At 36.5% G+C, this 27,000-nt stretch overlaps 1 protein-coding gene across 2 annotated transcripts in view; it reads left to right on the top strand.

Moving 5' to 3' along the window:
* gpc6a (glypican 6a) overlaps window positions 1-27,000 on the top strand; it is a 226,447-nt gene that overhangs the window by 97,069 nt on the left and 102,378 nt on the right. For both annotated transcript variants that reach the window (XM_065254142.2, XM_065254143.2), the window contains exons 3-4: window positions 1,219-1,610; window positions 22,849-23,014. In XM_065254142.2, the coding sequence (XP_065110214.1) occupies window positions 1,219-1,610; window positions 22,849-23,014 (558 nt within the window). The remainder of the gene's footprint in view (window positions 1-1,218; window positions 1,611-22,848; window positions 23,015-27,000) is intronic.

Genomic DNA, 27,000 nt, shown 5'->3' with positions numbered 1-27,000 from the left:
CAAGAATCAACCAAAATATTAACATGCGCAAAAAGTTAACATGTTGATACTTCAGATCAAGGGTCTTCAAGCTCTTCTTCGAGGACCAGATTTAAAAATTGTAAATATGATGCGGGCCAAATTTTTACCCCTATTTTACCTTTTTTATATTTTTTTATCTGTCTTACCTATTTTATATACATACATTTTGTTATAGGTCATATCTTAAAAAACATGCATTTTAAAAAAAAATTATGCACACTTCTTGTTTCCAGTATTTTGCCTTTTAATTACAGAAAACACATATTTATTCGTTTAAATAATTTAAAAACAGTTGCAGTTTAACATTGCAAGAGCCAAATGTTGATAGTTCAAATACGAACATTGCAAAAAAAGTGCAAGTATAAATAATCAACACATGCAGTAATGCAAAGCTCTTACCATGGGTTCACACCAGCTGCCTTTGAGGCGTCAAATTCGCATCTACCGCGTCTAGTTTGCAGGTTCAACATTTTGAGTTTACTTGCTTCATTCATGCATGAAAGCCGTGTGTGAAATTCTAGTCATTTCTGTAATCACGTCACTACTAGAGCAAGCTCCTGATTGGTTAACGTGGGGTGTTTTCCACCAAAGTTCAAATTTTTCAACTCGCCCGTTTCCCGCGGCAACGCTCAATTTGCGCCATTCGGGCGAACTAGACACGCGAATGAGGCGGAATTGGGTCTACCGTGTCGCGCTAAATGGCTCATTCGCACACCACAAGACCTCCAGCGCATCTTCACATTGACTTAACATTGAAATCACTCGCGGTTGACACCTCTAATGCGGCTGGTCTGAACGCAGCATTAAACTTCTTTGTTTAACTTTGATGAATTGCATTTCAAGTATTCACAACATATAGCCAGTCTTCTCCTAATGATTAACATTTCACTTTCTTTTTTAATATTTTAAAGATATATAGGTTAAACCATCTTTCCATTGTACACATTCGGATGAGACTGTCAGAGTTCGCCCCCTAATGGCAGCCGTAATGAAATTTCAGTTTAATTGTAAATTTGGTCAACTTTTTTGAAAATCATGTTTGGATTAAAATCTTTTGATGTCATGTATTGGCGTGGCCTTCGTGGCATTTGTGCCAATCCCAGTGTTAATCTATTAACTCATACATGTGTTTCGAGTGTATATCATCTCTCTAAATATTTATGATCTCTAAATTCTTTACGTACGTCTCTCTTTTAGAATTCTTCCTGGAGTTGCTGGACAACTCGGAAAAGTCGCTCAACGACATGTTCGTGCGCACATACGGCATACTCTACACTCACAACTCGGAGATGTTCGAGGAGCTGTTCTCCGAGCTCAAGCGCTATTACACCGGCGGAAACGTCAATCTGGAGGAGATGCTGAACGACTTCTGGATGAGGTTGTTGGAGCGAATGTTTCAGCTGCTTAACTCGGAGTACACGCTCACAGAGGACTTTCTGGAGTGCATCAGCAAATACACAGACCAGCTAAAGCCCTTCGGAGACGTCCCGCGCAAGCTCAAGGCTCAGGTCACGAAGGCCTTCATCGTGGCTCGATCGTTCGTTCAAGGACTCATGGTGGGTCGAGAAGTGGCCAACAGGGTGGCAAAGGTAAGGAATGTATTTTTACAAGAATCTTCCTGGTATTAATCTGTCTTTTGCGTCTGTCTGTGAAATAAACACGAATCTGGGTAAAACGAGAGACGATAAGTCCATTCACCGAAGAGATATTGTTTTAAGTTTTTGGAGTTAAAATATTGAATATTCAGGATGTTATCTTGCTGATGGATTTAACCAAAGCCCTTTAACTCTCTAGCTTGAAACCTTTTAGCCAAATGAATTCATAAGCAAACATTCAAGGGATGGGTGATGTGCAAAAATTGATATTTTGTGTAGCATCCACATGCAGGTTCAGTGTTGGCCTGCTGATAAAACAGCATCAAGTGTGTTTACAGGTCTGTTAATGCGTTTTAATGTCAGAGCGCATCTCTTTCTCTTTGATGTGACAGACAGCGTGCAGGACAGGTTATGACATTGGTGATCAGACGTGATGCCCGCGGAGCCTGAATATCTTCTGCGGGGAAGATAAAAGCATTCGACCAAACACAGAGCGACTCTGATCCCTCTTTGATAAGCCGTCTCAATCGCATTTCCACTGAATGCTTATTCTGTTTAATGGATGATTTTAAAAAATATTGACAGATTCACAACACGAAAAGCCTGGTCGGTTAGTTTGCTTAAATAATGTGTTGAAAAGATATAAGATGAGATGGCAAGGAAAAACCAAATTTTGCTTACCAAGATTTCTTTCCCCCTTTTTCTTTTATAATAATATACATCTGCCATAGTAAAGTATTTTTGTAATAAAATAAAATTTTTATATGAATCAGTGGTTCTCAAACTGGGGAGTGCAAGACGATGCCAGGGGCCCCAGTTTAATAAAATACATTCATTTATTTATCCTAAATTCAGAAAATGAAGGCTACTAACCAACAGCACCACATTGTGCCATTTTATATATTTTGTTCTAAGTTTGAGATTATTTTATGTCATTAATTTACTTTGGTGCGTGAAGGGTTGCACGCTACACAACAGCGGGAGGGAGGCTGCATGCCAAAATGACATCCCAACTTTTTTCAATATCAGAATAACATCTGGTTCACATTGACACTTTTTCATTTGTTTGTATGTGATGCTTAGGGGCGGGGCTTATCTGAAATTGACACAATAATAGACAAACGTGAAATAAATACATTTAAATAAAAGTGCAGACAAATGTAGCAAATGCTTGTGTATATAAAACTAAAGTTGTTAAAACTTTGATTTAACGGTTTCTGCTCATCCAAAAGTAATAAGTGCAGAGTATTTCACAAAGGTCAGTTGGAAAGGTGAAATATGCTAAATGCTTCAAAAACTTTGAATATCTTCAAAAGATTTAATGCCACTGGTTTTATTAACCTAACCTTCTGGTTTAAAGGAACAGATACTGTACTTTTAAACAGGTTTAACATTCAGGTGCAGTTTTGGAAAACACTCGCTGGACAGGACTGAGATTCATGGACATGTGTGAATTTTTGCATGTTTGTGAATCCTACAGAGTTTACATCAGCGTGATTTAGGGGCGGCTTGAGTCTAGTCCAAGACTTAAATGCTTGTTTGAGTTGTCCTAACTGAAGTCATCTTGCACTGCCATATCTTAAAATTATGGCTATTAAAAGATTAATCGTGATTAATCGCATACAAAATAAAAGTTTGTGTTTGTATAATATATTTGCGTGTTTATTGTGTGTAATTATTATGTATATATATATAAACACACAAATATATTTAAGAAATTTAAACACCATTTTATCTATGTATACATTTTTACATTTATATGTAAAATAAAATATATCTAAATATATATATAAATATATATATAAAATAGTTTCTTAAATACATACATGCATGTGTGTATTTATATATACAAAATAATTACACACATATACTATGCAAAATCAAACTTTTATTTCTTATGCGATTATTCGCGATTAATCTTTTGACAGCCCTACTTAAAATATATCATTATCTCAAGATGCACACCAGTAATAATTTTATTTAAGACATGTTCGTAAAAACTACTTAAATGTCCTAATTAGGGCTGTCAATCAATTAAAATATTTAATCAAGATTATTCGCATGAATGTCATGAGTTAACGTGTGATTAAATGCAATTTAATCGCACATTTTATCTGTTCTATATTTAAATTAATTTAACACTTTAAACGTTTTTATATTCTAATAAACATGGGCATGGACAAATATGGATGCCTTATGCAAATGCATGTTTATTATTATAAAAAGAGTCAACAAAAGTAATTTCGAAGAAATCCAGTTGAAGACTTTTTTAAAGTAAAAAAATCACTGCATCCCTACCTTAAAATCCCTGGTAAAACGAATAGATTTGGCACATACAAAATAAATAAAAATATCAAAATATGTTTAATTGATTGATTGGCATTTACAAACAGATAGTTTTAAGATCTACTGTAATGCAAGGATCTAATGTTACACAGATATTTCCACCAACACTATCAAACGTTTATTTTAGACATAACAGATTGTATCTGCACGAATTCAGATATTTTTAAAACTGTAATTCTGTAATTATGTATGCATATCGGGGTCGTGCGACTGTGTGCGTGCTTCAGATGTGTCAGTCAGTGCGAGAGAGATCATTTTCGAGTCAGGTTCTGAACTTTATCTCTCTTGATATTTTAACATCAAGCAAGTCCTCCACTTCATTTTCTAATTCTTGCATGCTTTAAAAAGGATTATTTGCATGTTGGACGCTACACCTTTCAGAAAACGTACAAATAAATATAAGTTTAGATGTTTGATGACTATTTACTGTCTAAGGCTACGTCTCAATTTATCCAACAACATGCTAGGTCAAGGGTTAAAGAGAAATTGTGTGTTGCATTAATCACACGTTAATAACATTAGTGTCGCTATTATGAAATTACGTTAATGAATTATTAACGTTATAAGCATTAATTTTGACAGCCCCAATAGCCAAATCTTAGTCCTAGGTTTATCTAAACCCTATCCGGAAAAGTGTCAGCAGGTTGTTTTTAGCCGATCAATCTCTATTGTCTGTGATGACAACTTTGACCATTAAAGATCTCTGCAGAAAGTCACAAATTTGTTTTTTTGCAATCATATTTAATTGTGTTTTATTGAAGAGTTCTCGAATAATCGAGAAACAAACACACTGTAATTCGTCTGTCCACCTTACTAGACTGTCTGCAATTTAAAATCTGTCATTTGTGACAAAATTGCACTTTAAAATCATCCAATGATTTCATTTCCAAACGTTTTATTTGTCGAGCATTGATTGGACACAAATGATTGTGGCTTTCTCACCCATTTTCTTTGTGGTTTTACATTTGTAGATGGATAAGAAAAGAGACTGAAAGTTAAGTGCAGAATATCATTAAGAGACACGTGGTTGTTTTTTGAATTTGATAAAAAGCCATCCCATCACCATGGCTGCAAATTTGCACAGACAGACAAAACAAAAATTATTTTATTTATTTTACGTGTGATCATCTATAATTTCTATTATGTTTCAGATATTGTGCTGCAAATCTTTTTAATGTACACCAAGGCACGTTGCAATTCATTGAAATGAGTTCAGCTTACGTACAGCAGCTCAGAAACTGTATTCAAGAGACACATTTTTCTCTGTAAATATATACAGTTGTCATGAGAGTGTGAATTTGCAGTGAAAGCTGAAATGCTTGCTGACCATATAGAGAAATGTGTGGGGTTAGAGGTCCTCCTTCCATCAGCCGTTTATATATATGTCATGCATTTACATTGATATGATAGCGGGAGGCTTTTCCAGTGAAGAAAAACAGATGGAAGCAAGTTTCTCGACAGGACAAATCACACTGACCCTATATTCAACCTTTTCTACAAACACATAGAGAGCAGGAAACATCTCCACGTGTTAGACTTGGACTTATGTCTGATATGCATGGCCGAGGACTGCTTATGGTTGCAAGTTTTTTAGAAAACAGAAAAAAGATCTGCACACTGTTAAAGTCCCTTTATTTCAAAAAAGTTTAAAACAGCGCGCAGGGCGCGCTGTTTTAAACTTTTTTGAAATAAAGGGACTTTAACAGTGTGCAGATCTTTTTTCTGTTTTTTATTCATCTTTTGATCTTGCACCTGGTCAAGACTTTTTTGAATGTGCGGATCCTGATTGCTCTTCATGCAAGTTTTTAGGAAATGTGTGGTGCAAACCTTCCATCATTATGCTAGGATTCTGCGCTCGGTTGCCAAGGCTTGCTGTGCGGTTGCTAAGGGGATCTAAATTGTTCAGTAAGATGATGTGAAGTTACTGTGGTATTATAAGGGGGTTGTTTTTAGTCTGGCTCATGTGCCTCTTTCACTGAACGTTTATTGAATTGTTCAGCTGTTTTATTATCCGGCAGGTGAAAATAAGATTAGGTGATAGGTTTTATTACTTGAAAAGTAGCAGCACATGTCTCCTCAACAGACTGCTTGATTTCAGGTGTCATTAATGTTCATAGCTCGGCCGGTGCGAGTTATGAGCCGGTGTTAAATACTTTGGGGTAAAGGTTTGAGTATAGTAACAGTAAAGTCTTATCACACATGAATTATTTACATGTATATGGTGATGTAAGCCACATGATCAAATACTGTAGTATACTTAAGTATTTACTATAGTGATTGAAGTGTAGTGAATTAATTAATACTGCAGTATACTTTAATATATGTATTTAATATATATTTAAATGTTTTTAAAACATACCATAGTATATTATACTATGGTATGTTTTAAAAACATTTTACAGTTTACTATAATGTGAGAAATCCTATGTTAGAAAAAATGTCCACTGCTGTTAAGCATCAGCAAAATCAAACATTTTAAATCCTCAGAGAACCATAAAGCCAATTCTAATGTTTCTATATATTGGACAAATATTATTTTGAAGAATAGGTATTCAAAGAAATGATGTTTGAATTCGAATCCCAAGTTACATTAAAGATGAATAAACTGTATATTTTTATTCAACATTGTTATTATTTTCTTGCTTCTTGTATAATAGACAGGTATTGTTAATAGGTGTGTTGTGATTCAGTATGTGTAGGTGCTAATAAACCTGTACGGTTTTCACAGGTATATCTGACCCGTATGGGTCAGCATCTCTCTGATACGATGTCTGAAATGCAAACAAATACACATCAAACCAAACCATGGTGTTTACATGCACAAACACGCTCACATGCCCTCTGCCCCATTGATTTGTTTATGTCTAGTTCGGTTTTTATGTAACTGGTTGCTTTTATTTTAAAATTAGTGCCGGGAAAAGATTAATCGTGATTAATCACATACAAAATACAAGTGATATTTTGCATAATATATGTGTTTATTGTGTGTAATTATTGGGATAGTCACATATTTTTTTTTTTTTGCTAATTTTCCCGTGGCATTCTCACGGATTTGTTACTCAACTGCTTTTTCCTATTTTCAAACCATTTTCGCTTCGGTTAAGGGTTAGATTTGTTGTTTGCATTAGTATGTCACTTTAGGTATTGGTTTATATTATTTTTTCTGATGTATTATTTTATATTTTTTTAATTTTAAACAATTGTCCCTGCATTAGGGTCAGAGTTGGGTTTGGGTAGGGATGTCATTTAATGTAAATCTAACCCTAAACCGAAGCGACAATGGTAAGAAAATAGGACGAAACAGTTGAGTAACCAATCCGTGAGAATTCCACGGAAAAATGAAAAAAACAAAAAAAATCAGTGACTATGCCACGGAAATTAGTGAGATCAGGTTGAATTATTATTTGTATAAATATAATTACACACACACATTCATGTATGTATATATTTATTTATTTATATTTTTAGATATTATAAATATTATATATTATATAAACAAAAAATGGATGTAATGTTCTGAAATGTATGTGTGTGTGTGTGTGTGTGTGTGTGTGTGTGTGTGTGTGTGTGTGTGTGTGTGTGTGTGTGTGTGTGTGTGTGTGTGTGTGTGTGTGTGTGTGTGTGTGTGTGTGTGTGTGTGTGTGTGTGTGTGTGTGCGTGCATGTGTGTGTGTGTGTGTGTGTGTGTGCGTGCATGTGTGTGTGTGTTTAAATATACATAATATTACACACAGTACACACACATATGTTATGCAAAAAAAAATCACTTTTATTTTGTATGCGATTAATTGGGATTAATCTTTGCCCAGCACTGTGTAAAATAGAAAATAACAAATATACAGCTAGAAGAAGAGAACAAACAAATTAAACTAAAATGTATCCAGCTGTATCCAGTCTGACTTTGAGCATTGGTTTTTGCCAGCCTGAGTATTTCTATGCATTTTACGAGTGGTAAGAATTCATATGAAATAAAACGTACGCCTATCTTAAAAAAAATAAAAATAAAAAATAAATAAAGAAACCACACTGCTAACCCCAACCTCACGGGGAAAAGCAAATTGAACAAAAATGTACGGATGTGTACATATGAATAAGCCACCTCATATGAAATTGCCATGAGTTAGCGTTGGTCTTTGCATATCTTGTTTTTACAAAAGTGGAAAAACAACACGATCTGCTCTGGAATAAACAGCTGCTGTGTGGTTACATATCTGGAATTAATGGTGAAACCCGGCTTATGGTAGATTATGGGAACTATTAAGAGATTTTAGCCTTTTTACCTGCAAGAATAAATCGAGAGGATTTAACAGATCACAGAGATTTAAACTTTTTTTTTTTTTTAAAGTGGGTGTTGCTCTTTGCTGGTATTAATATATGTTGTATCTTGTTATTACTCAGACGATGTGATTCTCTGAGATTAAAGCACACATTTTTATGACATCTGTAATCCCAGTGACATTAGGATTGGTCAAAATCAGGGTAAGGTTGTTAAACTAGTTTTTATATTGACATATTACACAGTTTTTATAAGGAAAAAATACTTTTTGCATTTAGAGGGTAGAATTGCATAGTTCAATAGAAACTGTAGACTATATGTCTGCTGAACGGACGTCTGTTTAGATCTCATTGATGAAAGTTTTATTGTTTACTGGAAACATCCATAATACGATCAGAGCTAGACTGTCTCATGCACTTTGTAGAAAAAAAACAAATTTATGTACCAAAACGAATAGTTTATTAAAATTGTGAATAAGTTGGCGTGAACACTAATGAAATAAGCCAAAAGCTAATGCACCTGGTGACCATTGGTTGAGCGAATGCCTTTAGTAGACCTATACTGTATATGCCTATAAGATATTTACATTTGCATTCATGCATTTGTCATTCGCTTTATCCAAAGCAACTTATGGTGCATTCAAGTTATGCATTTTATCAATATAAAACCTTTTTTGGTACCACCACCTGTCAGACTCTTGGCTTGTAGTGTGAATTTCATCCTTAACTATAGTAACAATACAAGATAAACTTAATCATTAGTCTATGACCAGTAGGGCTCAAGGTATGGATTGTAAGTATACTGTAGGTGTATATACTGTAAGTATGTGTGTAGCTGGAGGTCGTGTGTGTGTTAGTGGTAATTGAGTTTCAAGCTTGTCCCAGTGTGTGTTGTGACATTATGTCTGTACGTTTCTGACTCTCAACACGCACCCCTGTTGACCCCTGACATTCAAGACGCGTTAAAGTTCAGACTCTGTCAACCGCGGCACCTTTCATCAGTGAAGTACCAGCCGGGCGGGCGGCCCGAGGGTGTAAACCTAACACCATATGACACTCAAGTCTGATCCTCAGACAATGGCCTGTAAGTGAAGGGGACCGCCGGAGATCAGGAGACTTGCGCCCGGCACAGCCATTGTGATACTTGGCTTTTAGTTTGTTGCCGTATGTCAGAGTTCATCAAAAAAGTAATCACCCGGGCCGTCTGAAGCAGTCACACCGAGATACCGAAACTATCTGATGGTCAAGAATGAATAAAGATAAAATACAGCCCTTAACCTTTATGTCTCACACACGGTAGCTGGTATGGCGAGGACGCGGGGGTGACTTTTACGCCTCTCCTACCTGACTGTTGAGAAAGGCCTTTTGACTTTACACTAACTGACACTGGGCCGCCACACTGGGACCGTCTTTCTCCTTTGCTTTTCATTTGGAAATCCAGCCAGCCGTGTGTCCTTCCTGCACAGATAAAGCCTTTGAAAGTACACAGATATAAAGTCAAGCCAGGGGATGAGTTACATAGGCAAAATGATCATGAACCAAATTAAATAAAAGGTAATTATTAAATAAAAGGTAATTAGATAAATCTTCAGCGTCACACGACGCCCTAACTTACCTTCTCTACCTACCCAAACACAAAACGTACAGAGGGTGGCACACGCTCCTAAACTTGTGTCTCTAATACAGTGAATGTAACATACGTGTTGCACTATGTATGTCACGTGACGTACTTACCTGTCCGCTTTCCCCAATATCAACAAAAGTCACACACAACAGAGCGTATGAACACTAACGTACAGACGCATAAACAAGTGACTAATAAACTATGTACGAACAGTCTGACATACACAATGAGAAACAACACAGCAAATGAGTTTAAAACAGTATAACACAACAACAGGGGTTTAACAATATCAGTAACCAGCGTACTGGCATGAATGAACAGCGGTGTGTTTTAAATAGGCGGGATCGGGTGTTGATTGGTGGATCGACGAGTGACGTCACACATGATAATTAAGATTGACAGGAAAGGTGTCCAATGGGCCGGGATCTGAGAAGACAGACAGCGGAGAAGAGAGAGAGAGAGAGAAAAAAAGAACACAAAAAACCAACAAACAACAGAGCACGTAACACCAAAATATAGGCAACACTTTACAATAAGGTTGTATTTGGTAGCATAAGTAAGCATTCGCTAACATGAATTAAGAATTAACAATATTTCATATGCATATATTTAGTACAATATATATATTTAGTACTTACAGCAACGTGTGGGTTAATGACAGGTACTTATAGTGTACATATATGATAACTAGTAACAAACACTACTGTACTTACAAATATGTACTTATGTACATATATAAGTACCTGCCATTAACACACACTTGCATGTAAGTACTAAATACTTATACGGTACATTCATTTGTAATCACAGTTGTGTTTATTGTTAGTTACAGTATACCTACACTATACGTATGTATCTGGTATTACCCAGTACTTACCTAGAGTTACATAATAACTACCAAGTATGTACCACTGGTAAGTACAGTAATGATACAATGTAATTATCATGTAGATACTCAAAAGTGAGTACAGCATATTTGTCTCTAAGTACAACATATTTACCATATATGTACATGGTACAGTAAGTACACGTACTGTAAAATAAAGTGCTACCTAAAGAAATGTATACAGGTTGGATCAACGTGATGGTGAGTAAATGATGACAGAATTTTAATTAATGGGTTAACTTTTTAAAAATGACATCTAATATCCCAGAATGGATTTTTGAAAGTAATTAGCAACTTCTTAAAAGAGCTAGGTGATAAATTAAAGATGATGTCATTTGAATATTTTATGTCCTGTTATTTAAGTCAGCAACATTGTGAGGAGGCCTATCTTTATGATTTTACTGTGCTTTTTATGTCTCCATTACCTGTCATAAAAATGTCCTTTTGGACCTGTTTGTTTCCCACTTTTGTGTGTAAAGACTCTAAAGTATAAATACATTAAAACTTAATTTAATAGTGTCTGTTTGAACTGATGGAGAGGGTTTTGGGAAGTGTGATTCGTTCCATGAATCAGAATCAAGCTGTCAGATTCATCGATATTCTGTTGTTGATATTGATCCATATATAATATAAAGAAGAACATACTAAATATTGTATTGTATCTTTCTGTGGTCAATAAGTGAAAGTGTTTTAACTTTTTAAAATATTTATTTATGGTTATAGCTGTACACATACTATTAAACCTTCAAGGGAACATTAAAATTGGCACCTTTGTGATTGCATATTGAGCAGAGAGGAGAGCACACGGACCAAACCGCTCTCATTAATGTTTAATTTCTCTCTGTTTTTTTAAAGATGATTTCTGCAACAACACTTTCTTGCAAAAGCCCTCAATTAGTTATGGCCCTAAATATTGGCACGGGGCTCTTATTAAAACCAATGCCGTATAATCTTTATGAACGCCGAGGGGAGTCGAGAGCCGGTGCCAAATATGTGCCCTTGAAAGTTGCACAAAAAGTGAATGCATCTACAGGGGCGTCTGAAGACCATAAACTGTGTCAGTTGAGCGTGATCCACGCCAGCCGAGCATGGCAAATATTGCGACAGCAAGCTTGTCTTTTTTACCTCGCAAACAAGTTCTGTGTGTGTGCGGGTCGAGCTCGCTGCAGAACGGCCGCCTGCCAACAGAATCAGGGTTGATGGTTTGGAGGCCATGTGCTGGAGGGCTTCGACTGTCATAAGCTCGTTGGCTCGAGTCCTCAGATAAATTCAATTAGAGAGAATTGTTGTAAGGGGGCTGGACGAACCTGTCAGTGAATACAGTACAGGCTGATGGTACATTACCATATTATAGCATGGTAAATGTGAGTAATAGTGGGTAATGAGTAAAATAAGTAATTTAGACTTAGATGTGCATGTTAATCTTACTAATAGGAAAAGATTAAAAAAAGATTTAAAAAATCTGTGCATTAGTCATTTACAATTCTGTTTTAATTCCTCAATTAGAGACTTTACATCTTAAAGCGTTCAAATAGAGATTTCAACAACATCTCTGTGCTCAGATTTGTCATGAAGTGCAAATGGTCTCGTCTGAATTCATTCATTTTGTCTATTTTTATTTATTATGATATTTTTTGGATAAACATCAGCTATATAAGCTTAACCTCTGACCAGTAACATTTTATCGTGGGCGGACTGGAATATAAAGTTTTTTTGTGTGGGTTTTGTTTTATTTTTTTCATTTTGAGCTTGGGTTGAAGATGTCTATGCACATTTTTTTATGAGTAAACATGCATGCTTCTATCAAATTCAAATACATTTTAAAGTAAAACATTTTTTTTTTTTGCGTGGGTTTGTTTATGTTGCCTTGGGCACGAGTAGAGGAGGTGGAGTTCATACGAGGCGGATTTGGTTTATGGGACATGAGTTGTCACGTCGCTTTGAGTCTTAACGCAATAAAACAACTTATACATATGAAGCTTGCAAGTTTGTAAACTTAGAGATGATTTTGTACAACATGCAGCAGAACATTATTACTGCACTGTACATATCCACTGGATCTACTCCACTATACTTGACTTACATTTCCTCTTTACAAAGTGTTTTAGGGCATCTTCTAGGTGACAGATGGCGTGTTGACTTTTGTTGTGTCAGTTTAGCTGGCAGAGCCGAGAGGTTAATGATTCTGGCTGAACAAACCTAATGCCCAAATGAAAGTGCACGTGACTGATGCCGTGAGCTTTAGCCTCATTTGGATCTTTGGTGAGATGTGTTTGGACCAGAACAACAATGCAAGGATGTGCTAATCTGCTTTCTGTATTGCTGCAATGCAGATCATATCGCAGTTTAGTCAGCAATCTCTTGTGTGCTCGTGAATTAAATCTAATCATGCAATGCATTTTGTATGTAATGCATCTGTGGTGGTGGTGTGTGAGATGTTGAAGTGGTTAAATCCTGTCAGTATGTTGCATGTTCGATTCCTACGAGGAAGGGCCATGAACTATTTAACTATTGTGTCTTTGATCAACACTAACTGTATCTTCAGGTTTGTCTTTTTGCGTTGTTCTTGTAATCATTTCATGTGCTGTTTTATAGATACATCATGGGACCTCATGCCAGTCACTTTCTTTTCACACATTGCATATCTACACTGCAAAAAATTACTTTCTAACTTATATTTTTTTAGGTCATTTTGGTCATCAAGAAAATACATCTTGATTTAGGAATTTCTAGATATTTCTACTGGAAACAAGAAAAAATACTAAGTCTAGTTTTTAGACAAAAAATATACAATTTAATTGATTTTGTGCATAAAAAATATGCCAATGGGGTAAGCGAAAAAATCTTGAACATTTTTCTTAAATACTAAATTCAAGAAAAATTTGCTTACCCCATTGACAGATTTTTTTTTTTTTTTTTTGCTTGTTTTATGCACAAAATCACTTAAATTTGATATTTTTGGTCTAAAAACTAGACTTATTTTCTTGCGTCGTTTTGCTCATGAAGAAAAAGCATCTTAATGTAAGAATTTTTCGATATTTTTACTGAAAACAAGACAAAAATACTAAGTAAAAAAGAAAAATTTGCAGTGTTAACACTGCACTGCAAAAAATTATTTTCAGGTAAAAAAATCTTAGCATTTTTGTCTTGTTTCAGTAAAAATATCTAAAAATTCTTAAATTAAGATGTTTTTTCTTGATAAGCAAAACGACCCACGAAAATAAGTCTAGTTTTGAGACCAAAAAAATATCAAATGTAAGTGATTTTGTGCATAAAACAAGCAAAACAATCTGCCAATGAGGTAAGCAAAAAATCTTGAAAATTAATACTAAATTCAAGAAAAATTCATAATTTTTTGCTTGTTTTATGCACAAAATCACTTAAATTTTATATTTTGGTCTAAAACAAGACGTATTTTCTTGGACAAAATACTAAGAAAATATGTTATTTAAAATATTTTTTTGCAGTGTATATTGGTAGCAATAGCCAACAATACATTGTATTGGTCAAAATTATCATTTTTGTGTGTCAAAAATACAATTTTGTTCCAACACTTTATTTAGACAATTTTCAACAAAAAATTTCTCAATATTTAGATTTTTTGTGCACCGTCAGATTCCCAATTCTCAAATATATCCTATCCTAACAAACCATAAATCAATGAAAAGCTTTTTTATTCAACTTTCCAGTGTCACATATTTCAGATCACTTATTTAAATTTAAGACGTAGTTTAGATCTCTTCTGAAAGTTAAAAAACAGTTTTTAGTGTTCATATGGTCATACATCCATTCTTATTATTGAGAAATAACAATTATGACATCTGATACAGTGTTCAAATTGAGAGGGGGCTGGGGTGGTCCCGGACCTCCTATAAGCATTGAGGGACCCCGGTATCAAGCACAAATAAATTAAGGGGGTAAAACTGATCTAATATGTATCTAAAATAAAGTCTAAATGATGTTTGTAATCTCATCATGTACAAAAATAAATATATTTTTCATGAAACTCTCTAAAGTCAAGAGTTTCTGCAGTAACTGTGAAGAAGAGCTGCTGGATTCCCTCCCATTCATTTCTAATGTCACCCCATGTATCTTCTCAGCCCTTTTCTGACTTTCCAAAAGAAAGCAGGAACATAAGGACGTGCCACGTCTTCACCCATCTGATTATATCATCTCCAAGCCTACACACGCAAGCTGCTCATATCGAAGTTTCACTTTTCGACCAGCGCGTCGGGTTTGATTCTGGAGTGCCGTGCCAGCTTGGATTGGGCCCGCTGTCATAATAACTGAGGATTAGATCCATCTGCTGGCTGGGATGTGCTTTTTGTCATGCCAAAAGTGTCACATTAGGAAAGCTCTGAGCTGGTCGTATTGTATCTCTTAACACCCTTCAAGGTTAATTCCTCGCCTTTTCCAAAACTGTCGAACGCGTATTCACGTTCCTACATGTGGCTGGCGGGTATGCCTACGGATATTTCCCATGGGACGGTTTACCCTGGCCATGCGGTTGAGAAATCAAATGTGCCAGGCTTTAAATGGAACACAATGTATCCAATAGGATTTCTAAGAGTCATTTTATCTTTCCTCTCCTCGTGCACCGTAGTGTATTATATTCTTTTATTTTCGGTTTTCGACACGGGACTTCCCAGTACAGATTTATGCCGTAGGAGATGCTTGGGCTTGCTTAGAAAAAATTACGGAGACGCTTGGCTTGTAGGTTTTTTTGCATCGACGGCACGCTGGTGTAATGATACCATTGTGCACTTACCTTTATAAGAAATATCTCTGATGCTTAATAAACAAATTTACTAAAGTCATGTGTTTCTCATGAGTGTTTATTTCTTCTGTTCATTTGGCTGTGAAGTGTGATATGGTGTGAAATAAAATCAACAGTGCAGGGATTTGGCACTTTACATCATTACTTGCTAATACGCAGTAGCAACTTGTTACCGAATCTTTAAGTTTTGGCAAGTCGTTCTATTTAGGTCACATCATATGTAAAGTCATTTTATAGGTGTAAATAATAAGATGTGGATTAAGGGCTTAATGAAGGCCAATGTAGACACAGCTCTGAATCTGTACTGATTTGAGGTCTGTAGGTTACCTGCACATGCAATATTAATGTCTTCATGTCATCGAACAATGACTGTTTGTAGAATCGCAGCTCAAGGGATTTAAAGAACAGGGTTGCCAGGTAAGGAAAGTGAAAAAGGTGCATTTTATTGGAAATCGTGGAAAGTCTGAGAAAGCAGAGCTTTATAAATGAATCACGGGTCTCAGTCGGTGTCCTGAGGAAATATGAGGCACCAACATCTCGGCTTGCTGATGGAGCTCGGAGCGTGTTACATTCTCCACGGCTTAGATAGATTCTTGGGCTTTGAATTGATTTGTGTCAGGGACCTTGCGAGCCAAGCTGTTTTATACTTTCATAAAAAATGCATAGTTTTTCATATGATTTTGAGCTTGAAATGTTCAAACATGAAAATGACCTCGTTCACTTATTGGCTTGCATGTTGTACCTCATTTTTTATACTCTGACACCCAATACATTTCTAGAAATATACTAGAAATGTGTAGTTGGAAAGGTGCAGTTAAAATGTTTCATATTCAGTGGCTCATGAGACTCAACATGTTTCTAATAAACCTCAAGGTTTGAATCGGATTGCTGTCTAAAAGACATAATCTATGTAAATTCAAGTTGTTTTAGTCATCATTTTTCTTTCATATGCAAACATATATTCTACACAGGTTTTTCAGCAAAAAATATTATTTTATAAGGAAATACAATTATAAAATTATAAGTCTCAGAATGTGTCTGTGAGGTTTCAGCTCAAAATACCTCACACATCATTTATTAAATCATGTCCAAAATGCCCCTATTTTGGTGGAAGCAAAATGTGCTGTTTTCATGTCTGTTCCTTTAAATGCAAATGAGCTACAACTCCTCACTTCCTTACAAACAGACAGTGAGCGCTTTCGGTTTAAATAGATCTGATCAATACAGTCTGAGACAATAGTATCTAGTGGACAGAGTACAACTCGCTCAGGGTGGAAACTATGGTAATGCAGGATTGTGAGTGGGCGGGGCTTTATCAGTGTGACCTCACATTGATAAGAAAATCAAAACGACATGTCTAATCAGACTGCTTTGTTTAATGGGGGTTAAAAAACAAGGAGCGGGTGGATTTTTTTCATCTGTCAACACACATTATGTCCCTTGTAAAAGTGGATTTTGCATAATGGATGTCCTTTAACATTAATAAATGCATTAGCTAAAATGAACCACTAACAATATAGTTTTTTGTTAATGTCAACACGATTGTTCATGTGTTCGTTGTGCATTAGCTAATGTTAACAGTTACAAGTTTTTATTTTAAAAATGTATTAGTAAATGTCCAAATAAACAGAGATTAAAAATGTTAAGCAGGGGTGTCAACCATATGGCCCACATGATGATTTATTATTAAATATTAAATACATATAAAAAAACTTTCAGGCAGGATGCGGCAGTCGCATGTGTCTAGTTTAAATAGGAGACGAAAGCGGCAAAGCAGGGACAGTTTTACAGGCGCAGCGTAGATGGACCCTAATGTGGACCTCACGCAGTCCTCGTGTGCCTAAACATTTTGGCTGCATCCGAAACCGCCTACTTCCATACTTTATAGTAGGTAAAAAGCAGTATAGGCGAGGCGAGTAGTATGTCCGAATTCATAGTATTCCAATGTACCCGGATGACCTACAACTTCCAGCAAGATCCCAAAGTGTTTATTCAATGGTCCTGTGAGCCCCCTTTAATATCAATCATGGCCCAAACTTTATCTCACTTAATAGCTATTTTATCATCAAGCAAGTCCTGCACTTTATTTTCTAATTAAACCGAAACCAAAATGCATCTTTGTATTAGATTAAGCATTTAGGATGGTACACCTCTCAGAAAATGTACAAATAAAGATACTTTTAGATGTTTAATGACTATTTAGAGCATTGAGATCACTAGATGAGGGCTTAATGTACTTATTTTTATGAAACCACAACTGACAATTATTAAAAAAAATTGCCTATAGTCCAAAATTAGATGATGCGCAAAATGTAGTTTTGACAGAGCCATGTGTTATTTGTTTGTTTTCTTGCTAATTCATTCACAGTTTGTTTAGTTAATATGAACACAATTATCAGCACACTAAGTTATCCGGCCCTCACATGGCAACGTTATTTACCATCCGGCCCTCAACCTAAAATGAGTTTGACACCCCTGCTGTAGAGCTATTGTTAGCTAATGCATTGACAAATAAAACCTTACTGTAAAACGTTACCATATTTGTGACATGTGATGTAAACATGCACATATGTAGGCACAATTTATATTTGTATTAAAGCGTTTGAGTTGTGACATTTAATAAGGTATAAATCTTTCTTATCTTGGCTTTTCATAAGTTTTGTAATATTTGTTGTCATTGGGCGTCTGTTATAACATGTCAAATTCAGTATGATTTTTCTGTCGTGACCGCAATTTCAATGCAATTTAATACAGTTCAATTAATGCGTCACAGTCAAAAGGTCGCATCAGCCAATCAGAGTGTCCGCCTCAGCAGCAGTGTGTCTTTTAATAATCTTTCCCTGCAGCGGGAGGAAGCTACATCAGGTGAAGGTGGAAGATAAATCTGCGTTTGTCTGCGCCGAGCATGTGTCTCTTTAACTTCCATTAAAGCGAATCTGTGTCACGTCAACCTTTCAGAGGCCCTAATAAAAGATGAAAATCATCTCATGGTTTCTGTCTCTCTCCAGGAAGAAGAAAAAAATCCCCGGTTTGAAACTACACAAACTTTCTGTTTACCGTGTGAAGCTAATGGCTGCTGAGTAAATTTATGAAATAAACGGCGGCGCAGCGCGGGCTGTGATAAAATGGCAGACACACTGCGTTCAAAGCTCTCCGCTGCTCTCCATTTGATGTCAGGGTGTGAAATGGAGCGGTTTTGTTTGATCTTCTCTCGTTCAGACTCTCGCAACAGGCAACGAAGTCTTGGCGAGGCACTGCAGTCACACTCATACCTACGGAGAGGAAAGGGGTGCGGGTGTTGTCTGAGAAAACATCAGAGGTGAAGAGGAAGATGAAGATAAGAAGAGTTTATCCAGGAATCTGGAGGAGTCGTAATTGATCCTCGCCGCTTGTACTTTCAATTACGGGTCTACGGCGAAGTCGTGTAAAGTGTTGTTTTTGAAGGGTAAATAAGTGAAGGTTGACAGGATACATGTGTTTGAAACGTTAGGAAAGTTTGTCGGGAACTAACTTGCATGTGTAACTTGTCACTACTGCAGGGAAGGAAGAGTAGAAAACAGATTTATAACATAAGCAGGTTGCTTTATACTCAGAGATAAAACAATATAAAAATAGGTTGGTGTACTTCTTACTAAACAGTATAGACATCACTGGCGGCCGGTGACTTCTTTTTCGAGGACGCACGATGTGAAGCTTATCAAAACATGTATTTAGCCTATCATATGTGTGGCTCATCATGTCAAAATATGAGTTTGGCACGTCATATGAACCCATGTGCATCATGCATCGTGTCTGCTGCAGATAGATTTTGCATTTTTGTGTTGGTCCACATCACATCTTTGCTTCAAAAAAAAATTCACCATTGAAAAAGTAACTGGTTTAGATAAATGCACATTTTAGTCATGTCCCCAGTCATGTTACCCAACACGTTCCCCTCTCTGAAAATCTAGGAATATTCCACAATATTCCACATTTTCAACAGGAAGTGACATCATTTGAATCTTCCGAATGCCATGTGAAGATCAGACATTACTTTTCTATTTTTTTATCAATCTTAATGTTCAGTCCTGTTACCTATATTATTTCTTTGATGTTATTGGATTATTTTAAAAATAAAACATTTTGGTAAATAACTAGAATTTGCTCAGTGTCTTCATGTTTTAGCACATATTTAATAAAGCTGTATTTCATGTATTTGCATGTATCTATGCTTAAAACTCAGTCCAATTACAAAAATGCCTCCATCCTCCATTAAGAAACTTGTTAAAAATAAACTAGTTACCTAAGATTGACCAATAATTATTTTGAAAAGTAAAATATGTGTGTTATTAGATTTAGTTGACGAGTTACAACATGCAAATGGCAGCGATTCGGTGGAATGGCCCAAAAGCAAACTACGGGTTGGAAGGTTCACGTGCTGATGTCTCAAGTTTCATGCTACATTTCTAGCATGATGAGACGAAGCCATGCAACACTGTCACGTTTGATCGCAGCTATCAGCGTAGCATGTCTCTTTAAATCCCTTTGAAACCTCTCTTTTCCCAATGGCCCCCTGTCACAATTGACCATGAGCCTCCTATCAATGCAGCCTTGACCTTTAAAGTGCCCGGCTGCGATGATGGACAGAATGTGACTGCAGGGTGTACACGTATGGGAGGCATTTTTAGCTTAAAAACTTTCCAGCGTTACTCGTTGTAATTATATTTTTACTAGTAAGAATACAATTGCAGATCTCTATAATTCTATCATAATTGTTACTAGTAAAATTTTTATTATAGAGCTCTTTATTTTAATTCTTAATAGTAAAAATATAATTACACTGAAAAAAATATTCATTCAATTTACTCAATTTTTTAAGGTAAGTGGTTGCAATCAATTTAAGCTACATTTAAACAAAGGGTTTTTTTTTGTTTTGTTTTGTTTTTCTAATTTTTTAATGTAGCTTAAAAAAATTGATTGCGACCACTTACCTAAAAAAATTACGGAGCCCCTAAAGGGACATACAGAAAAAAAATTAATGTAGTTTTCCGTGCGCACACGAAACTATCGCGTGCACACGTGAAAGCAAAAGTTTCATGTGTGCACGCAAAATTTAATGTGCGCACACGATAGTTTCACGTGAGCACATGAAACTAAGAGGCCTATTTTAACGATCTAAGCGCATTGTCTAAAGCGCACAGCGCAGCGTCTAAATGGGCGTGTCCGCATCCACTTTTGCTAATTTAACAACAGGAAAAATGGTTTGTGCGCCGAGGTCTTGGTCGAAAAGGGTTGGTCCTTTTTTTAATGAGTAATGGGAGTATTTGGGGCGTAACATGCAATAGATCAATGAGAGTCTCAGCTCTCATCCCCTTTAAAAGCCAGTTGCGCTGGCGCTAAGTCTAATCCCTATTAAGATGACGGACTTTGTAAACTGAAAAACTAAGCGGAGGAAGAAGATCCCCAGTTTAAGATTAATGTTAAATAATTGTGTTGTTTTTCACTTGTATTGAAATTGTTATTGTTTTAAAACAAGTAAAAAAGCATGCTTTTAATTGCTTTAAATGTATGGCTATCCAATTTCATCAAAAAACAATTTACAAGTATGTAAGAAAAGGTTTGTACTGTAAAAATACTTTATTTGTAACAAACAGGAGATAAAGAATTTACAAATGGCTCTCTGCACGTTTCAGCACTTGGACAGCGTCACGAGTTTTTTTTTAAAAGCATTACTTAAAAATGTTTCTCATCTCACCATATCCACAGGTACAGAGTCATCATATACAATAAATCCGTGAGGTAGCATTAAAAAACATTTAAAAACAGATGCATTTGTTTAAAGCAAAGCATTTATTTACTTACCAGGCTACAGGTAAACCATCTCTTTGCGCCTTCTTACGTCTCATAATCGGTCCTCATTTATGTCCAAGAGACTAAATAATAATCTTTTACATTCAATCCTTTAATCTTTCATATTTAAAAGCATTTTTGTGCTGCTGCGCATTCATGTATGTGATAAGCAAACCCGCGTCGTCGTTGCCGTATATAGGCGCATATTACTAATGCGCTCTTTAAATAACAAAAAACATATTGCGCCATTGACTTAAGACTTTAGACCAGAACGCCCATGGGCACAAAAGGGGGCGCAAATGCATTTGCTATTTAAACAACGTGGCGCTAAACGTGAAAATGATCATTGCACAGGTTGGAAACTAGCAAAAGACACTTGCGTCGCGCATTGTGCTGCATTGTGCCGGGTGTAAGATAGAGCCCTAAACTAGATTTTTTTTACTCTAATGTCACTTTAGGGGCTTTGTAAAAAATTGGGTAAATTGAATGAATAATTTTTTCAGTGTACGACTAGTAACGCTGGTTACATTAAAAGATAATTTGGCTTCCCATATACACGCTCCTAAGGCGACTTTAAAGATATACAGTGACACATAATGGAAACATGTCGAATTCACAAAAACTCCCATATTGCATGAGGTGACTTTTCAGGCAATTCAGGAAAGGTGTATTTTGTAAAACTGCAATGGAAACACTTCATTCACATTTCAGGTCACCTGATGCAGATAAAAGTGCGTGTGTGGCTGCTCTGAATGGTAGCAGATGCAAATGTATTGTTTGTATACAGGAGCGTAAAACATAAGAGATTCAATATAAAACCAAACAGGATGGTGACATCATGTGTGCTGCTTTTGTACCACTTTGTATTTTGTAGCCACCCTGCACTTTTACTAACACTGTGGGCTGGCATCGAGTGTGTGCAGTACTTTTTAAAGATATTTTAAAATGGTAAAAATTGTAAAATGGACTGCATTTATATAGCGCTTTTAACAGACCTATGGCCATCCAAAGCGCTGTACATGTTGCCTCACATTCACCCATTCACTCACACATTCATACACCGACGGCGGTGTCAGCCATGCAAGGCGCCATCCAGCTCGTCGGGAACAGCTGGGGTTAGGTGCCTTGCTCAAGGACACCTCGACACTTGGTCCAGTCGAGCCGGGGATCGAACCACCAACCTTCCGGTTTGTAGACAACCTACATGAACCACTGAGCCACTGCCGCCCGATTCATTTTAAAAGACATCTTTGACCTTTTCTTTACTCTCAGAGCCACTTTAAGTGTTCACGCTTAAAGCTTAAGAGGTGGTCAGGAATCAAACTTCAATTACAAACAGAGATTGCGTCCTGCTATAGATTATAACTGCTTAAAGGGAACATCACAGTATATATTTCAGCCCAACACATCTTCTGTTCCTTTCAGTAGCCTTGGAGACAACCCTCGGATAGATTTTCAGTACACAGAGAAGTAACTTCTTCCTATTTCTGCCGCAGGTCAATATATCACCGGGGTGCAGCAAAGCGCTGACCAAAATGCTGTATTGCCCATACTGTGGAGGAATGCCAGATCTTAAACCCTGCGCCAGCTACTGCCAAAATGTCATGCGAGGCTGTCTGGCAAACCAAGCGGACCTCGATCCAGAGTGGAACCTCTTCATCGGTAAGAAGTGCTTTTCATTTTAGATTTAGTTAGCGCAGGAAAGGATTTTGAGCTAGTAAATGATATGCTAATCCAAATATATGGGTTTAACCTGTCGTGCCAAACATGTCCTGAAGTGAAGCCATACATTTTAAACGCCCCCTGGTGGCTGACTGCACTATAGGTAATAAATCCCACCCTCTCCAAGTAAATGAATAGGACGTGAGTCAAATAACACTTCAAATTTTCCCCAAACATGTTTTCTATTATTTTATTTTTAGATCTTTATCATGCTGATGTGTATTAAATCTTCATTTTTCTAGTATGTTTGGTTTTAGTTAGTTATAAAGGGATATTAAGGGATGTGATGACATGATTTTTGTGTTTGTGCACTGTAAAAAATGACTTTCTTACTTAGTATTTTTGTCTTGTTTTCAGTATAAATATCTAAAAATTCTTAAATCAAGATGCTTTTTCTTGATGAGCAAAACAACCCAAGAAAATAAGTTTAGTTTTTAGACCAAAAATATCACATTTTAGTGATTTTTTGCATAAAACAAGCAAAAAAATCTGCCAATGGGGTAAGCAAATTTATCTTGAATTTTTCTTGAATTTAGTGTTTAAGATAAAATGTTCAAAAGTTTTTTTGCTTACCCCATTGGCAAAATTCAAGTCTGTAGGTTGACCAGATATTCTTGCCTCTTATTTTTTGTTCACAGTCAATGCAAAGTCGATATTAAGTTTATTTACATTTCAATACTAATTCTTTGCCCTATTGAAAATGACTTTGTCACGACTCCTGTCTGCCTTCTTGCCGGTTCTCCCTGTTAATCCGCTTCTAGACTTTATTTCCCATCATACTGCACTCTACCTCACCTGATCTTCATCATCAATCTTCTTCACCTGTCAGCTATCACCTTATTAACTCCAATGTATATACTGTAAACCCTTAGTTGTTGTGTGTTTGTGTATGCTCCGTTAGTGTTACGTTGTTGATGTGTTGTATTTCCCTAGTATTTGTATATTAAACTTTTATGTAACGTACATACAGTATACAGGGTTCCTACGGGTCCTTGAAATCCTTGAAAGTTTGTGAATCTTGGGGGAAAATTTAAGACCCTGGGAAGTTCTTGAAAATATACATACATAGATACAGGCCATTGAAAGTGCTTGAATCTATTATATGCAAGAAGTTTTCTGGAAAAAAAATCCATATTATTCCTTGTGTAGTGTAGGATAATATCATAAAAACTCTACACTTTTTAAGCACATGTGCTAAACTGTTCGCTTTAAATGCTTATATCTTCTGTATGTGAATGTTGATTCAAACCAAAATGTTTTTTTGCATAGTTGTGTTTGACACATAAAAACATCTCAGGTTACGTATGTAACTGTTGTTCTCTGAGAAGGGAACGAGACGCTGCGTCTCCCTTGCCATACTTCCTGCGTCCCTGTAACGCCATCTTTGGCAATATTTCAGATAGCGATATACTTCATAGCTCTCGCGTCACCCTGTCTTTGTCATTAAGCCTCACCATTGGTTGAATTTGATATACACATTCAGACCCACTTACCACTGGAGGCGTCCCCAAAGTGTCACCGCAGTTGACACAGCACGAGTTCCCTCCAAAGGGAACTGTAACAATGTATCTTAAAATGTAACACAATGCTCTCACTTGTAATGTTTGCCCACATTTAGTCCTTGAATTTGAGGGTATTGGATCTGGAAAGTCCTTGAAAGGTCCTTGAATTTTAAGTTAACTAAGGTATAACCCTGTATATTCATCCGTCGTCTACCCTTCATCCTCCACCAAGTAACGTAACAGATTTCATCTTTCCACAAAGTTGTCTCACCTCAGATAGTATATTTCTTTCATCCTGACATAATTTAGACAGATTTTTATGCATTATATGCAAACTCATATTAAGGTATTCAGGTCCTTTTTTCCAGAAATACAAAGCCGAAGTGCAAATGGTTTGAATGCTGTTTCATGTCAACTTGAATTTGCAGAAACCATGCATGATGCTTATTTTGAAGAGCACTATAAATGCGGTTTTGGTCTCCCGTGATAAGTTATATCCCTGCGGATTCAAACCGTTTAATATAATTCTGCTGATAGAAGATGAATATATTTTGAGTGACTGTTCAGCTTGACTCATGCGACCTATGGGCATCGGCTTTAGCAGCTTAATTCCTCCCACCCACGAGGTGAGGTTTGCTGAATTGATGCAATAAAGCTTTCCTTCCTGTTTACTGCAAGGCTTTTTAACGCACCAATTGTGTTGTAAAAGAGCTGCCAGTGAAAATACACACTACATGTTACATCATTTGGACAGCAAAACCACTCAAATTCATCACTCATTTGGCAAATGTGCCATGCATTAGCGTGCATTTTGTTTTAGGCAAACGCTAAATGTCTTCAGTTCTCTTCCAGATGTGACGTCCCTTAAGATTTGCAATTCCTCGCAGGCCATTTAGTCTTTGTTTTGCATTTCCAGACCTCATTTTCTACAGTATAGATTTTAAATCAGTATAATTCTCCCCCATGGAGAGATATCGACTGGGCTTGTGGCGTCAGGGTTCGATTTGCAAAAGAGGATAATTCATTTTGTTTTGAATATTTATAGAAAAGCCACACAGTTTTTGTTTGAAATATCATCACTCGGTGAGATCAGCTCGGATGGTCCAAAGCTAGGGACTGACCTTTGCACCATGTGGCATTCATGGCATTTATCCTCAGTCTCGGTTGATGTGCCCTTCTCACCTGCATTGATTGGCAGGACTGTAAAGACATTCAGATGGCATCTCGCTCTCGCGTTTGGCCCCATGCAGTTCATCGATCGCAGAAATTGTGTGGTTTACCGAACTTTCACACAAACAGCACTCGCTGGGCAATGCATTCTGGAAATTGAACGGCTTCGATATGCTTTAACTTGTGCTCGACCAAGGTTAGGCTTTCAATGGATGATGCCAATACGGATAACCTGAGGACATATGTTTCTTTTTTAGGTGAATATCAGATGTTTCTCCTCAAATGGCTTTTCAAGAGATTAAACGTTGCGTTTTGAAAGTTGGGTTCTGTGTTACAATACTGTATTTTAAGCCAACACATTTATTTGTCTACCTCAAGCTATTTTTATTCGTCCACTGAGAAATTATATCTTGCTATTTATTTTGGTCAGCAAAGAAGTACGCGTTCAAGTTTCCTACAAGGATATGACTCCACGAATGGCACAGAACAAATGTAATCATTGTAAGAAATTATTAATCTGTGTTATTAATTTACTGGTAAAGCCGTGGGGGTTTGCATTCGTCTCAATTGGAGAACCACGGGAGACGTTCACCCACCGTTAGCCTTGGGCTCTTAGAAACTGTGCCATCTAATAAGAACATATCTTTGCGTTGAGAAGGAGCGCAATGAATGAGCTGCTGTCTCGTAGTTGAGTTAAGGTTTCAGAGAAAATAAGATGTACCGAGAAATCAGCAGGCCGTCGGTTTACTGTTATCCTGATAAATACACCACCTCTGATCTGGGGTCAGACGCTTGAGGAAGTATCATTTCAGCTTCATCCTATAAGCATTCATCTTTCTCAGGTTCAGAATTTGAATTTGGCTGTGTCGGTAAAGATTTGTATGCACAAGCTTTTTTTCTGGAACAGCATATATATATATGAACTTGTGTTAGCAAGTCTAAATATTTCTTTATATTTTATGTTTGATTTATAAACATGAATGCGCACATGTGCACACAAAATAATTCATTAATATTTGTACTCTTAGTTTGTGAAGGTGCTGTAGTGAAACATGTTTAAACAAGATCAGAGTCGATTTCCTCTTAGCCATCATAGTTGAAATTGTTGGTGTGGAAATCTTTGAAGCAGTCAGCAAATGAAATTCCTCCTGCACGATGTTGCAACTATCAGCTAATAGACTGCATTATATATCTGCTTAGTGCTCTGAAATCCTTACATACTGCACTGCAGGCAACACATCAGTGTAGATGGAT

This window comes from Paramisgurnus dabryanus, chromosome 4 (assembly GCF_030506205.2).
Source record: "Paramisgurnus dabryanus chromosome 4, PD_genome_1.1, whole genome shotgun sequence".
In the NCBI taxonomy this organism is placed as follows: Eukaryota; Metazoa; Chordata; class Actinopteri; order Cypriniformes; family Cobitidae; genus Paramisgurnus; species Paramisgurnus dabryanus.
This window is presented reverse-complemented; position numbering and strand designations above follow the sequence as displayed.